This window comes from Rhinolophus hipposideros, assembly GCF_964194185.1.
Source record: "Rhinolophus hipposideros genome assembly, chromosome: 6".
NCBI lineage: Eukaryota > Metazoa > Chordata > Mammalia > Chiroptera > Rhinolophidae > Rhinolophus > Rhinolophus hipposideros.
Genome location: NC_138052.1, coordinates 9455687 through 9472786, shown reverse-complemented (window position 1 = coordinate 9472786; position 17100 = coordinate 9455687). Strand labels below are relative to the sequence as shown.

The window sequence follows — 17100 nt, the reverse complement described above, 5'->3', positions numbered from 1 at the left end:
GCCCCTAACTCTGAAAGCTGCCGGTTCGATTCCCGGGCCATTGAGCTCTCAACCACAAGGTTGCCGGTTCAACTCTTCGAGTCCCGCAAGGGATGGTGGGCAGCGCCCCCTGCAACTAGCAACGGCAACTGGACCTGGAGCTGAGCACAACTCCACCCTCCACAACTAAGACTGAAAGGACAACAACTTGACTTGGAAAAAAGTCCTGGAAGTACACACTGTTCCCAATAAAGTCCTGTTCCCCTTCCCCAATAAAATCTTTAAAAAAAATAATAATAATAAAGGATGTGGAGGAGTGGCCCATTAGCTCAGTTGGTTAGAGCATGGCGCTAATAACACCAAGGTTGCAGGTTCTGTCCCCTCATGGGCCACTGTGAGCTGCGCTCTCCTTAAAAAAAAAAAGAGAAAGGGTGTAAAAAGAAATGCAGAAAAAACAATGGACAAGTTGAAATAATAAAGTTAGTTAAAAGGCAGAGGTGTCGTTTGTTTATTTACAAGAAATACTCTATTAAATCATAATTTAAAAGTATGTAGGGGGAAGGTCAAGAATTGGATGTATATGTAAATGAAAATTAAGGATCCTAACAAAGCTTTTGCTTACGAGGGTTATACCTATCTGTTGTTACCATATTAGAAATTAAAACTGAAATTTTAAAAATATTTATTGATTAATTTAAAAATATCAATAATATATCCTTTGGGGCGGGGGGTGGGGGGGAGTGGGGATAAGGGGAAAGGTGAAGGGATTGGGAGGCGGCTGGTGGCCGCAAGATGGCCTCAGGGTTTTCTGGAAATTAATTTGGGGAACTTATTCAATAATGTTGTAGGGGTTTTGTTGGGTATCCGATGGGCATGCGTCCTATTTGGGAGACCACCTCAGGGATGGTGTGGATGCCTGATCGTGGCGTTGTGCACCAGAGGCTAAACATTAATGAATGCCAACTATAATTTTATGTGTGTGATGTGATGGCTCCGTGTGAGGTCGGAGGGATGGTGGGTGGGGGAGGGGGGTTCACAGTGTGAGGGATGTAGATGGTGGGCGTCTAAGTATTACCTTGTCTTGTACACCTGAAACTAATAAAAAAAAATAACATATCCTTTGTATGTTAAGTAACATTTTAATGAAAAATAACTATTTTATTAAACAACAAAAGAATTTAGTGAGAAAAGTAGCACTGTTTTATATACTTCTGCAAATCTCTTTAAATGTCTGATTTAATAAAACATACTTAGAGTCTCTTATCTGCTTCTGCATTCACTCTGTTGCAATATGTTATTTTGATTGAGGTACATGAGGAGAATCTTAGGGCCTTGTGGGTCTTTTGCAGGGATTCGGGGAACCCTCAGGGGGGTCACACTTTAAAAACTGCTTTTTCCATAAACGTTTCTTTGCTACTCCTTCCCCCCCCCCCCAAGTCGTTTTCTCATTGTCCCATATTCCTTCCCACCTTCCATTTTTGTTTTTTGCTGTTTCCTACCTTATATTCTTCTCCAGTTTCAGGCTGATCTTCAAGTCTTCACTGATGATTCTAGTCTCTGACTATCTTCTCTAAAATCTATTAGCAAATAGAATTAGTTCCACATGATTTGTACTTAAGTATTCTAAGTTTTTTTTTGTTTTCTCTTTCCTGTTACATTATAAAGCTCCTTTTTAAAGCAGGGAGTCTAAAAATTGACAAAACCAAACCAGAATTTCTCCTTGCTCACAGTGTTAGGTACAAAGTAATGTTTGTTGGTTGATAGGAAGTAACATTCTCCAGGGAAGCACATAAAATAACAAATTCTCTTTTGGCCTTAAATGGTTTATTGGAAAACTGTAGTATCTTACCCATTATCTACTACATGGTAATAATACTTTTGGTATTATAAGTAATGCTTTTTGAAAAAGAGATCTTGTATAACTAAAACCATCTTCAGTCAGGCTTGTTGTTCTCATAAGCCACTTACTGACTCATTTATTTTCTTACATTTCAGAAAAAAGCCAAAGGTCAAGAGCTGTTTGATCAGATTACATACCATTTGGACCTTATTGAAAGTGACTATTTTGGACTGAGATTTATGGATTCGGCACAAGTAGCAGTGAGTAGCTATTTTTCGGAGATTCCAATATGGTGGAGAAGTGGAAAATTTCAGATGACACGTTGAGTGTTACAAGACTACGTATTCTTAATGCGTTCTTTTTTTTCCTCTGATTTTCTTATTATGGTCTGAAACTTTGACCCCTTGCTTCAGAATAACTTGAAGTGTTTGTTTAAAAAAAAAAAGCAAGTTCTGGTACTAATCCAAATTACTAGAGCATAACCTTTGTGGATGAGGCTTGGAAATCTGTCTTTTTAATAGCCACTGGGTTGGTTCTTGGGTCTGCCAGGCCTTCTCCATTATAGTTATTCTTTTATTCTTTGTAATTAAACATTTTTTTTCTGTGGGCAGTTGCTTTGAGATTGTTCCTCATCAAACTTTGTATGTATGTATGTATGTATGTATTTATTTGTTTATGGACTAATGGAGTCCTATTTTATGCAGTGGGTCATAATCTATCACTATCATTTATTTTGATGATCAATTTTTCCCAGGTTTGGCCACTGGGAGCCACTTCAAGATAGCTTCTATAACATGCACCCGTTATTCTTTGAGCATTTCCTGACTTTCTGGCCCAAGAAGATGTTCATTTTGTATTTCCCTGCTCTAGCCATGAGCTTTGTGACTGTATTTAGGGAATATATGTTTATATTTATACACCCACGCCCGCACGCACGCGCACCACACCATGATCTCACACCCATAAGTCCAATTCCAGTCCAATATCACAGCGCTTATTTCAATTTTTTTCTTTTCCATATTTCTGGTTTTCTTCTAGAGAAGCCAGGCTTTGATTATCATACATTTACTTGACCGATTACTCATCCTATGTGGAATTCATCCCTAGCCTCTTTCTGCACAGGTGCTAACCTTTCTCCTCCCACCTTCTGGACTGAAATATTTACTTCTGGACTGAAATATTTACTTCTGGACTGAAATATTTGGGAAGACGAAGGGTTTATGAAACTTCTGATATTCCAATTACCTTATAAATAGACACTTTTTTGCAGAGAGTATTGTAAACTAATCTCTAGAGGTATGGTTTAGAGTAGGAGGATTAGGAAGAGGAGAGAAGTTATGCTTGAGGAAAACAAACAGTGGGTTTTAGCTAAGATGGCCATATGATTTTTTTTGTCTAAACTAGACCATTTACTAAAAATTGAGATATAGTGCCGGCCCCGTGGCTCAGGCGGTTGGAGCTCCGTGCTCCTAACTCTGAAGGCTGCTGGTTCAATTCCCAGATGGGCCAGTAGGCTCTCAACCACAAGGCTGCCAGTTCAACTTCTCAAGTCCCGCAAGGGATGGTGGGCTCAGCCCCCTGCAACTAAGATTGAACATGGCACCTTGAGCTGAGCTGCTGCTGAGCACCTGGATGGCTCAATTGGTTGGAGCGCGTCCTCTGAACCACAAGGTTGCCCGTTTGACTCCCGCAAGGGAGGGTGGGCTGTGCCCCCTGCAACTAGCAACGGCAACTGGACCTGGTGCTGAGCTGCGCCCTCCACAACTAAGACTGAAAGGACAACTTGACTTGGAAAAAAGTCCTGGAAGTACACAGTTCCCCAATAAAGTCCTGTTCCCCTTCCCCAATAAAAATAAATAAAAAAAATAAATAAAAATTGAGATATAACGTGCATGCGATAAAATTCACTAGTGGTTTTTCACATATTCACAGAGTTGTGCAACCATCACCACTAATTCCAGAAAATTTGTATTACCCCCAAAGGAAACCCTGTACATGTTATTAGTCACTTGTCATTTCTCCCCCCCAAAGTCCTTGAAAAATGCTTAATCTCTTTGTAGTTGCCTATTTTGAAAATTTTATATAAATAGAATTACATAATATGTGGCCTTTGAGTCTGTAAAAGTACTTAGCATAATTTTTCAAGATTCATCCATATTGTAGAATATATCAGTACTTGATCCATATGGTTTAATAATATTCCATTTTGTGGATATGTCACCTTTTGTTTGTTCATTCCTTGATGGACATTTGGATTCATTCATTTTTGGCTGTTACGAATAATGTTGCTATGAACATTTGTGTACAAGGTTTTGCGTGAACATAAATTTCATTTTTCTGGGTATGTATCTAACAGTGGAATTGCTGGGTCATAAGATAACTGTGTTTAACTTTTTGAGGAACTGCCAAACTGTTTTCCACTATACTATACCATTCCACATTCCTACCAGCAATGTGTGGGGGTTTGCATTTCTCCATGTCCTCACCACCACGTTTCCCCTTCTTCTGTTTCTTGGTATAAAGTGGTTTTATTGTGGTCATGATTTTGAAATTCCCTAATGACTAGTGATGTTGAGAGTCTTTTCATGTGCTTGTTGACCATTTGTATATCTTCCTTGGAGAAATTCTATTCAGATCCTTTGGTCATTGTTTAAATTGGGTTATGCCTTTTTATTGTTGAGTTATAAGAGTTCCGTATATTTTTGGGGTACTAAACCCTTCTCAAATACATGATTTACAAATATTTTTTCCCATTCTGTAGTTGGTCTTTTTACTTTCTTGATAGTAACATTTTTTAATTTTGATGAAATCCAATCTATCTACTTTTTCTTCGGTTGCTTGTGCTTTTAGTCATATCTTAAAAAAACTATTCCATGGTCACAAAGATTTACATGTTTTCTTCTCTATCCATTTGGAGTTAATTTTCATAGTAAGCTAGAGGGTTTAACTTCATTCTTTTACATGTAGGTATCCAGTGGTCCTTGTACCATTTTTGAAAAGTTTATTGTTTCCCCATTGATTGGTCTTGACATGCTTATTGAAAATCAGTTGACCATAGACATACAGGTTTATTCTGGGCTTTCTATTTTGTTTCATTCATCTGTATGTTGGTCTCTGTGTCAGCACCACATTATATTGATTTCTGTAACTTTGTAATAAGTTTGAAAATTAGGAGTGAGTTCTTCTATTTTGTTCTTCTCTTTCAAGATTATTTTGGCTATTCTGGGTTAATTATATTTCCATATACATTTTAGGGTTAGCTTGTCCATTCCTGCAGAACTGGCAATTGGAATTTTGGTTAGGATTGCATTGAATCTGCATATCCATTGGGGATTATTGCCATTTTAACAAGGGTGGTCTATCCATGAACATGGAATGTCTTTCCATGTATTAAGTCTTTAAATTTCTTAAAATGATATTTTATAGTTTTAGTTTATATGTCTTTTCACCTCCTTGGTTAAATTTATTCTTAAGCCATTTCTTTCTTTGATGCTATTTTACATGTAATTCGTTTTTTTAGTCATTTTTTTGAGTTTTCAATTATAGTTTACTTACAATATATTAGTATCAGATGTACAACATAGTGATTATACATTGTATAACTTACAAGGTTATCACCCCCATAAATCTAGTAACCATCTGACACCATACATAGTTACTGCAATATTATTGACTATATTCTTTATACTATACCTTACATCCCCATGGCTACTGTGTAACTACCAATTTATACTTCTAATCCCTTCCCCTTTTTCACCCATCCTCCCAATCGTCCTCCCAGTCGTCCTCCCATCTGGCATCCATCAAAATGTTCTCTGTATCTGTGACTTTGTTTCTGTTTTGTTTTTTCATTTACTTTGTTCTCTAGATTCCACATAGAAGTGAAATCATATGGCATTTGTATTTCTCTGCCTGACTTACTCCACTCAGCACAATATGCTCTACCTCTAGGTCCACCCATGTTTTTGTAGATGGCAAGATTTCATGCTTTTTTTATGGCTGAGTGATATTCCATTGTATACATGTACCATGTCTTCTTTATCCATTTATCCATTGACGGGCTCCCAGGCCGCCTCCGTTCCTTGGCTGCTGTAAGTGATGCTGCAGTGAGCATGTGGATGCACACGTCGCTTCGCAGTAGTGTTTTCACTTCTTTTGGATAAATAAGTACGCAGAGGCGGGATTACTGGGGCCTTCTTTGTCACTTGTTATAATCTTTGTTTTGAAGTCTGTTTTGACTGGCATAGTATTGCTACCCTACCCTTTTTCCCCCCATTTCCATTGTCATGAAATATCCTTTTCCATCCCTTTGCTTTCAGTCTGTGTGTGTCTTTTGATCTGCATTGAGTTTCTTGTAAGCAGCGTATGTTAGGGTCTTGTTTTCTTATCCATTCAGCCACCTTATCTTTTGATTGAAGCATTTAATCCTTTTTTCCCCCAAATCTTAAACATAATGCTTTTATTTTGAATATTTTCAAGATATTTAAAAAGATATACTGATATAATTTATATTCCTTTTGTGTCCTTTCTGATCCATTTCCTCCTCTCTTCAGACACAACCCAACAATAAACTCAGTGTTATTCTTGTACATGTTGTTACACTCATTTCAAAATATTGATAGAGCCATAAATATTGCATAATACTATTCCGCAGGTTCTTAAACTTTAAGTAAATGGTAGTATGATGTATGTACATTCTGCCACTGGCTCTTTCTGTTCAACTCTAGATACTCTAGTAGCTACTCTGGTTTATTCATTCTAACTGCTGTGTAATACTCCATTGTGTGGCTGTATCATGGTTTACTCATCATTTCCCTGATGATGGTCATTACTTTTGTCAATATTTCGCTACTCTGAATAATGTTGCAATGAACATTATTGTCTGTAGCTTCTCTTTTTTTTTCCTTTTATCCATTTTATCCTTTTTTATCCATTTATATTTTTAATCCATTTATATTGAAAGTGATTATTAATAAATATGTAGTTATGCCATTTTGTTTTTCAGTTTCTTACTTTTAATTTGTTTTTCTGAGATACAGTTGATATTAATATTATTTTGTACTAGTTTCAGGTGTACAGCATAGTGGTTAGACATTTGTATGATTTATTTAGTGGTTTCCCCCCAGTTACTCTAGTACCCACCTGGCACTATACATAGTTTATGCAACATTATTGGCTATATTCTCTATGCTGTGCTTTATATCCTGTGAATGTTTTGTAACTACCAGTTTGTATTTGTTAATCCCTTTACTTATTTCACCCAGCTCCCCAACCTCCGTCCCCTCTGGCAACCATCAGTTTTTTGCTCTGCATCTGTGAGTCTGTTTTGTTTGTTCATTTATTTTGTTCTTTAGATTCCATGTATGTGGTATTTGTCTTTCTCAGTCTGACTGACTTCACTTGCATAATACCCTCTATGCCCATCCATGTTTTCTCAAATGGTAAGTTATTTTGTTTTTATGGCTGAGTAATATTCCATTTTGTGTGTGTGTGTGTGTGTGTATTACTACTTCATCTAATTGTCTGTTGATGGGCATTTGGATTAATTCCATATTTTGGCTATTGTAAATAGTGCTGCCGTGAACATAGGGGTGCATAAGATCTTTTCAAATTACTGTTTTGGATTTCTTCAGATAAATACCCAGTGGAATTGCTGGGTCATAAGATAGTTCTATTTTCAATTTTTTGAGGAGACTCCAAACCGTTTTCCATAGTGGCTGCACCAATTTGCAATACCACTAAGAATGTATGAGGATTCCCTTTTCTCTGCATCCTGGCCAACACTTGTTTGTTGATTTATTGATGATAACCATTCTGACAGGTGTGAAGTGATTGTGTTTTTAATTTTCATTTCTCTGATGCTTAGTGACACTGAGCATCTTTTCGTATGTCTATTGGTCATGTGTATGTCCTCTTTGGAGAAATGTCTAGGTCATCTGCCCATTTTTAAATTGAATTTTTTTTCTTGTTGAGTTGTATGAGTTCTTTATAAATTTTGGCTATTAATCCCTTATCAGATGTATCATTGGCAAATGTTTTCTCTCATTCATTAGGCTTTTTGTTTTGTTGGTGGTTTCCTTTGCTGTACAAAAGCTTTTTAGTTTGATGTAGTGCCATTTATTTTTTCTTTTGTTTCTGTTGCCCGAAGAGATGGATCAGAAGAAATATCACAAAGAACAATGTCTGAGAGTTTACTGTCTATGTTTTCTTCTAGGAGTTTGTATGGTTTTGTGTATTGCATTTAAGTCTTTCATCCATTTGGGTTTATTCTTATATAGAGAGTAAGATGGTCCACTTTCATTTTTTTGTATGTATCTGTCCAGTTGTCTTTACACTATTTGTTGAATAGACTTTGTTAACCCTGTTGTATGTTTTTGCTTCCTTTGTTATAGATTAAATGACAAATAGGCATGGGATTTTTCCCGGCTCTTTATTCTGTTCCACTGATCTATGTGTCTGTGTTTATGCCAGTACGATGCTGTTTTGATTACTGTACCTTGTAGTATAGTTTGATATCAGGTATCATGATAACTCCAATTTCATTTTTTCTCAAGATTGCTGTGGCTGTTGGGGGTCTTTTGTGGTTTCACATAAATTTTAAGATGATTTGTTTTAGTTCTGTGAAAAATGCTGTTTGTATTTTGTTAGGGTTTGCATTGACTCTATCGATTGCTTCGGCTAGTATGGACATTTTCATGATGTTAATTATTCCTATCCATGGAATGGTATATGCTTCCATTTATTTGTATCTTCAGTTTCTTTCTTCAGTGTCCTACATTTTTCCGAGTACAGGTCTTTTATCTCCTTAAATTTATTCTTAGGTATTTAATTAATTAATTAATTAATTTTTGATGCAGTTGTAAGTGGGATTGTCTTCTTAATTTCTCTTTCTGATAGTTCAATATTGGTATATAAAAATGCAACCGATTTCTGAATATTAATTTGTGTCCTGCTACTTTACTGAATTCATTTATCTGTTCTAATAGTTTTTTAGTGGAATCTTTTGGGTTCTCTATATATAGTATCATGTCATCTTCAAATAATGATAATTATACTTCTTTTCTTATTTGGATGCCTTTTATGTATTTATTTTTCTCTGATTGCTGTAGCTAGGACTTCCAATACAATATTGAATAGAAGTGGTGAAAATGGGCGTCTTTGTCTAGTTCCTAATCTTAAGAAGAACGCTTTTAGCCTTTCCCCGTTGAGTATGATACCTGTGGATTTGTCCTATATGGCCTTTATTATGTTAAGGTGTGTTTCCACTATTCCCACTTGTTGAGAGTTTTTATCATAAATGGATGCTGGATTTTGCCACATGCTTTTTCTGCTTTTATTGATATGATCATGTGTTTTCTATCTTTCATTTTGTTTATGTGGTTTATCATGTTAATTGATTTGCAGATATTGAACCAATCTTGCATCCCAGGAATAAATCCTACATGATCATGGTGTATGATCTTGTTAACATATTGCTGAATTTGGTTTGCTAGTATTTTATTAAGAATTTTTGCATCTATGTTCATCAGGGATTTTGGCCTGTAATTTTCTTTTTTTTGTAACGTCTTTGCCTGGTTTTGGAATCAGAGTAATGGTGGCCTCATGAAATGAGCTTAGGATCTTTCCTGCCCCTTGAAAATAGTTTGAGAAGGATAGGTGTTAACTCTGATTGGTGAAATTCAGCTGTGAAACCATCTGGTCCAGGACTTTTGTTTGTTGGGAGTTTTTTGATTACTGATTTGATGTCGTTAGTAGTAATCGGTCTGTTCAGATTTTCTGTTTCTTCTTGATTGAGTCCTGGAAGATTGTATGTTTATAGGAATTTATCCATGCCTTCCAAATTGTCCAATTTGTTGGCATGTTGGCAGTTTTTCGTGATATTTTCTCACAATGCTTGTATTTCTCTGGTGTCAGTTGTAACTTCTCTTTCATTTCCGGTTTTAGTTATTTGGGTCCTCTTTTTTGTGATGAGTCTGGTTAGAGGTTTATCAATTTTTTTTTATCTTTTAAAAGAACCATTTCTTGGTTTCATTGTTTCTTTGTTTTTGTTTGTTTGTTTTTGTTTTTGGCTATTTCATTGATTTCTGCTCTGATCTTTATTATTACCTCCCTTTTCCCTCTTAGGACTGTTTTCACTGTCCCCTGTAGATTTTGGGTTGTTGTGTTTTCATTTTCATTCATCTTAAGGTGTCTTGATTTATTCCATGATCTCATTGTTGACCCTTTCATTATTTAGTAGCATTATTTAGTGTTCATGTGTTTGTGTGGTTTTTAGTTACTTTCTTGTAATTGATTTCTAGTTTCATTCCATTGTGGTCAAAGAAGATGCTTAATATGATTTCAGTCTTGAATTTGCTGAGACTTGAAATGTTGCATGTGCACTTGGACAGAATGTATCTTCTGCTGCTTTGGGGGAAATGCTTTAAAAATGTCAATTGTATCCATCTGATCTAATGTATCATTTAAGGCTGCTGTTTCATGTTGATTTTCTGTCTGGAAGATCTATCTCTTGATGTCAATGGGGTGTTAAAGTCCCATACTACTGTGTTTCCCCAAAAACAAGACTGAGTCTTATACCATATTACCCCCAAAATAAGACCAGGTCTTATCTTAATTTTTGCTCCAAAAGGCGCATTAGGGTGTATTTTCAGGGAAGTCTTATTTCTTCATGTACAACAGCCTACACTTACTCAAATTCAGTCACATCTTCTTTGGGAACATCGTCATAACATACTACGTGCATCTGTCTGGCTGATGATCTTAACTGGGGCTTATTTTCGGATTAGGTCTTATTTTCGGGGAAACCTGGCATGAGTCATTGTATTACTGTTCAGCTCTTCCCTTTTATGTGGGTCAACATTTGCTTTATATATTTAGGTAGTGCTATGTTGAATATGTAAATACTTAGAAAGGTTATATCCTCTTGTGGATTGATCCCTTTACTATTATGTAATATCTCTTTTTGTCTCTTATTATGGTCTTTGTTTTAAAGTCTATTTTGTCTGTTGTAAGTATTGCTATTCCAGCGTTTCTTAGCTTTTTTCTTCCATTTCATTCGCATGAAACACCTTTTTCATCCTTTCATTTTTAGTCTGTGTGTGACTTTCAATCTGAAGTGGTTCTCTAGTAGACAGAATATGTATGGGTCTTGTTTTCTTATTCATTCAGCTACCTTATGTCTTTTGATTGGAGCATTTAGTCCATTTACATTTAAGGTGATTATTGATAGATATATAGTAGTTGTCATTTTATTATTCATCTTCATGGGTTTTTCCTCCCATCTTAAAGGAGTCCCTTTTAACATTTCTTGTAATACTGGTTTGGTGGTGATGAACTCCTTTAGCTTTTTCTTGTCAGGGAAGCTCTTTATCTGTCCTTTGATTCTAAATGATAGCTTTGCTGGGTAGAGTAACCTTGGTTGTACATCCTTGCTTTTCATCACTTTGAATATTTAGTGCCAATCCTTTTTGGCCTGCAGAGTTTCTGTTGAGAAATCAGCTGACAATCCTATGGGAGCTCCTTTGTAGGTAACTAACTGCCTTTCTCTTGCTGCTTTTAAGATTCTCCCTTTGTCTTTAACCTTTGGCTTTTTAATTATTATGTGTCTTGGTGTGTGTGTCTCTTTCGGTTCATCTTATTTGGGACTCTGAGCTTCCTATATGTCTATTTTCTTTGCCAGGTTGGGGAAGTTTTCCGTCATTATTTCTTAATAAGTTTTCAATTCTTTGCTTTTTCTCTTTTCTTTCTGATACCCCTATAATGTGAATGTTGGTGTGCTTGATGTTGTCCCAGAGGCCCCTTAAACTGCCCTCATTTTGTCTTCCCCATTTTGGCTGCCTCCCTGTGTTTGTTTCTATGTATTATGTAGAGCTGCTTTGTCTCTTGGTCTTAATAGAGTGGCCTTATATATTAGGTGTGCTGTGGGGTCCAGGGGCACAGTCTCCATGGTCACCTGACTTGGGTGCTCCAGGTGTGTCCCTGTGTGGGTTGTGAGCACTCTCCTGTTGTAGTTGAGCCTTGGGTGCTGTTTGCACATCAATAGGAGGGATTGACCTTCACGCTGATGGGTTGTGAGACTTGCCGTGACTACAGTGGACAGGGTGTTGTGCAGGGGCTGAGCCTAAGGTACAGGATTTCCTTTAGCTGCTCTGGTGCCTGCCCGTCCTGCCCTTTGTGTGTGTCATTCTTGGAGGCCGCTGGTTGATGTTCTGGTTTGGTTCGAAGCCAGGCACTGGGTGTGCTGGCCTTTGGGCCTCTTGGAGGGTCCCTTCTGCAGGTCAAGGTCAGCTGCAGGCATAAACCACAAAGCAGTTTGCAGATGACCACCACCTTCCCTGGGCTGAGAGGTGCCTTGAACCAAGGCCAGCTGCTGCCAGTGCCAGGTTTGGGGCTGCTCAGCAAGAGGTATGGCACAGGCCAAGGCCAGATGCTGCTTGTTAGGGGTTTGTGAACATTTGAGAGATTTTAGGAAAATCCACAGCATGATCCAAGGCAGGTTGACTGTATGGAAAAACCAGTGGAATCTGCTTATGTGGGTCCTCAAATTGGATGGGGAATGGTCTTGGAATCCCCAGGTTGGGGCAAATGGAGTTAACTAGGTTGATGGAGCCTCAGATAAGGCACCTGCACAGTGGGATGAGAAAGGGCTCAATAAAGAAGCAATGGATTCTGCCAGCCCTTCTGGCTGGGAGAAAGCTGCCATTCCAGCCCTCGCCCTGAAGCCAGACAATTCAGTAACTTCCTGTGTGTTCCGGGCATCTCTGAAGCTGCTGCCCCAGAGTAGGAGCTCAGAGCGAGTGAGCCCGTCATTGAGTTATGTCTGCTCATGGGCCCTCTGAGAGGAAAGCCTGCAACTCAAGCAGTCCTCTGTCTCACTCAGTCACAATCTCCACTGGTTTTCAGAGCCAGAAGTTATGGGGAGTTCTCAGCCCTGAAACCCTGCACTGGGAAGCCTGGTCTGGGTCTGGGACCCCTCGCTCCCTGGGGGACCTCTGCAGCTAAGATATCCCTGCCGATTTTTAAATGCCACACATGGGTGTGTGACCAGCCCATTCTACGTCTGCGCCCGTCCTACCATGTTTCCCTGAAAATAAGACCAGGTCTTATATTAATTTTTGCTCCAAAAGGTGCATTAGGGCTTATGTTCAGGGGATGTCATCCTGAAAAATTATGCTAGGGCTCATTTTCCGGTTAGGTCTCAATTTTGGGGGAAACACGGTATCAGTCTCAAAGTGGCTTTTCCTGTATGTCCTTAGTTGCAGGATTTCTGTTCAGCTGTCCGTAAGGTGATTGTTAATGATGGCTATTCTGTAGTTTAGTTGTAAATTTGATGTGGTCGTGAGAGGAGGCAAGTACAGTGTTTACCTACCTCGCCATCTTGACTGGAAACCTCCAGTAATTTTTTTCTTGATTGTTCATTTCAAGTAAATAGAATTCACTTTTGTATGTTTATCTTTCACCTTGCAATCTTGCTCACCTTGTTTGTTTTAACGTATTTTACGTAGAGGACCATGTCATATGCAAAAGGACATAGTTTTACTTATTCCTTTCTAATTTGAATATCTTTTATTTCTTTTTCTTGCCTAAGGTCCCTGGCTAGAATATTGAGTAGAATGTTGAATGGAGGTGGTGAGAGTGGACATTCTTGTGTTGTTCCTTGTCTTAAGGGGAAACTGTTCAGTCTTTCATCATTAAGTGTATTACCTGTGGGATTTTTATAGATGCTTTTTATTACTGAGGAAGTTCTCTTTCTATTCCTATTTTGTTGCACGTTTTCCTCATGCAAGAGTGTTGGGTTTTGTCAAATGCCTCTATTGAGAGAATCATGTGGTTTATTTCCTGTATAATATTAATGTGGTATGTTAATGGATTTATTTGTATTGTTTATTGAACCAACCTTGCTTTTCTGGGATAAATCTGACTTGGTCATGGTATATAATCCTTTTTATATTGCTTAATTTGATTTGCTAGTATTTTGTTGAAGATTTACTTGTTACAGGTATATTCAGACTTTTTATTTGTTTCTTGAACAGTTTTTAAACCAGACCACTTTAGAGAGCCAAAAGGCAATTTATTGGATTAGGTATTGGAATAATGGATTTAAACTACTATTCTGGATACTAGGCACTCTTGTTTTTACTGCCCCATCCTCTGCTTTCAAATCTAAACTTAATTTAGTATCCTTTTATAGAGTCCAGTGACCACCTTAAGCCTTGAGTTACTTTACGATGATGAAATGTGTGGATGCTTTCACTAGAAAAATGCATGTGCACATAGCATTCTGTGTACATATATAGGTAATTCAAGTGTTCCTGCAGCCCACCTATGGACTCTTGATTAATAACTTTATTTAGCAAATAAATAACTGTAGCTTAAGGGAAAACCCATGGTGGTATATTCATTTGTGTGTTTTTTCTTTAAGTCTTTATGATAATAAGTAGGGTTTTTGGAAATTTGTAATCATTTATACTGTTTATGAAAACTTGGCTATTAAATCTCATTGTATGACTTTAAAAATTTTTATGGTAATAGAATATTTCTTGAAGGATATGAGGAAACTGCTTCTCTCATAAAATTAACAGAATGTGTAAAGAGTTGCCTTCTGACAGCAGAACTACCAATATCAGTGGTTAAAAAAAAATGATTTGGGGTTATTTTCTTGAATAATAGAACTTTCCAGTGTGGAAGTAATATATCTTAAGCCAGGCAAGAAGAAGTTCTCCTTTTGATACTAAATGTTTTTAGGTTTTTGTAATAAGACTTTACAAAATAGTTGGGGAATTAAATGTAACAGTTTGCTAGAGGACATGTATGATTTATTTTGAAGGAACAATTTTCAGTCTTAAAATCAAATGTGTACAGGGATCAGGCAGGAGAACAAAAGAAGGGAACCAAGTTGGAGTGCATATTAAAGACATAGGAGTGTTATTTACTTTCAAGAAGTACGGTTTTTCTCTCCTTTTTTTTTTGAATCATGCTCCATTCTTGATAGTGATCTATACAGAAAAATATAGCAAGATCATAAATCGTAGGTGACATATAACAGGCTGTTAAAGATCAAAAAGGATTGGAAGAGGAATTGGGTGAGCTAGGGAGCATATCACTTTTCCCTCCAAACAGGTGTTATGGGGACAGGTACTACTGTGTTTCCCCCAAAATAAGACCTAGCCGGACCATCAGCTCTAATGTGTCTTTTGGAACAAAAATTAATATAAGACCCGGTCTTATGTTATATAAGACCGGGTATCATATCATATCATGTCATATATCATATCGTATCATACCCAGTCATATATTAAAATAACACCAGGTTTTCTATTAATTTTTGCTCCAAAAGACGCATTAGAGCTGATGGTCTGACGAGGTTTTATTTTGGGGGAAACACGGTACCTGATTACAGCCATTTGTTGCCAGATGTCGTTGCTGGATCTTCAGGTATTTCAAGAGAACCTTGGAAATCTAGATTTTTTTACATAAATCTTCCACTTTAAAAAAATTGGTTAAAACGTTTTGAAAATGTGGCTAATGAAAGAAATAAAAAAGAGCTGAATAAGTGGGGATACGTACCGTGTGCATGAATTCGAAGACGACAAAGTAAAATGTCAGTCTTCCCTAATTGGTATAGAATTTTAATGCAATTTGTATCAAAGTTCCCACAAACTTTTTATAGATGTAGACTGGATTATTTTAAAATTTATGGAAAGACTAGAGTAGAATTTTGAAAAAGAGAAATAAAGTGGGAGAGATTGCTCTACCCAGCTTCAAAACTTACTTGGTAACTACTGTAATCAAGGCTGTGTGGTATTGGCAGAGCCATAGACACACAGATTAATGGAACAAAATAGGGAACCCAGAAATAGACCTACACAAGTATGAACAACAATTTTGACAAAGACACCACAGTAATTCAATGGAAGAAGTATAGTCTCAATAGTGATGCTGGAGCAATTGGTTATCAGGCAAAAAAACCCCAAACCTGACCTAAACCGTGTATCTGTACAAAGATAAACTTAAAATAGACAATGAATACAAATGTAAAATGCAAGACTATAAAACTTAGAGAAAAATGCACAAGAGAAAATCTTTGGGACCTAGGGCTTAGAGAATTATTAGGTATGACATCAAAAACACGGTCCTTTTTTTTTTTAAATTGATAAAATGGACTTGATGAAAATTAGAACCATTTGTTCTTGGAAAGACCCTGTTAAGAGGGTCTTTGCAAGCCAAGTATCTGACAGGGAACTCATACGTAGCATATATGAAGAACTCCTCAACTCAACAGTTAGAAAATAAAACAATCCAATTAGAAAACGGACAAAAGGCATGAGACATTTTAACAAAGAGGATATAATGTGGCAAATAAACACATGAAAGATGTTAAACGTCACTAGACAAAAGGGAAATGCAAATTAAGGTCTTGGTGAGACAGCATCACTACTCATCTATTAGAACATCTGAAATAAATAGTGACAACTCAGTGCTGCTGAGGATGTGGGAAAGGAATCTCTCATGTATTGGTTTCCGGAATATAAAAATGGGAGAGCGCCACTATGAAAAATAATCTGGCAGTTTCTGAAAAAACTAAACATACACTTACCATATGACTCAGCATTATATGCCTGGCCATTTATCCCAGAGGAATGATAACTTATTTCCTCAGAAAAAGCTGTGCATGATTGTTCATAGCCACTTTATTTATAATAGTAAAATATTTGGAGAACTCAAACTGTCTTATAGTAGGTAAATAATTAAACAAGCTGACACTGTTATACGGTGGAGTACTACTCAGTAATAGAAAAGAAAAATCTATTGATACACAATTAGATGGATTTCAGGGGCATTATGCTGAGTGAAAACAGGCAATCTCAGAAGGTCACACACTATGTGATTCCATTTATATAACATTCTTGAAATAACAAAATTAAAGAACTGGAGATCAAATTAATGGTTGCCAGGGTGTAAGGATATTGGAGGTAGCCGGTGGGTGTGACTGGAAAAGAGTAATATGAGAGCATTCTTTGTGATAATAGAATGCTTTCTCTTCATTGTGGCCTGAGTTACAGGAATCTAAACGTATGGTAAAGTGAACTGTTTACAGCACATCCTCATAGTATCATTTCATTCTAATATTGATGAGTAAAAAAAGAAAAACAACTGCCAGCCGGGACCACTGTCTATGTGGAGTGTGCACCTTCTCCCCTTGTCTGTGTGGGATTCCTCCAGGGACTCCGGTTTCCTCCCACATCCTGAAGCTGTGCACATTGTGTGAACTGGCGTGTCTA

At 37.2% G+C, this 17100-nt stretch overlaps 1 protein-coding gene across 8 annotated transcripts in view; it reads left to right on the top strand.

Annotated features, from left to right (window-relative positions):
* The window catches only part of EPB41L5 (erythrocyte membrane protein band 4.1 like 5), a 132132-nt gene that overhangs the window by 15752 nt on the left and 99280 nt on the right, over nt 1-17100 (top strand). For all 8 annotated transcript variants that reach the window (XR_013993545.1, XR_013993546.1, XM_081052013.1 and 5 more), the window contains one exon: nt 1975-2079. Coding sequence is in view for 6 of the 8 variants with exons in the window: in XM_081052013.1 (XP_080908139.1) it covers nt 1975-2079 (105 nt within the window). In the remaining 2 variants the exon portion in view is untranslated. The remainder of the gene's footprint in view (nt 1-1974; nt 2080-17100) is intronic.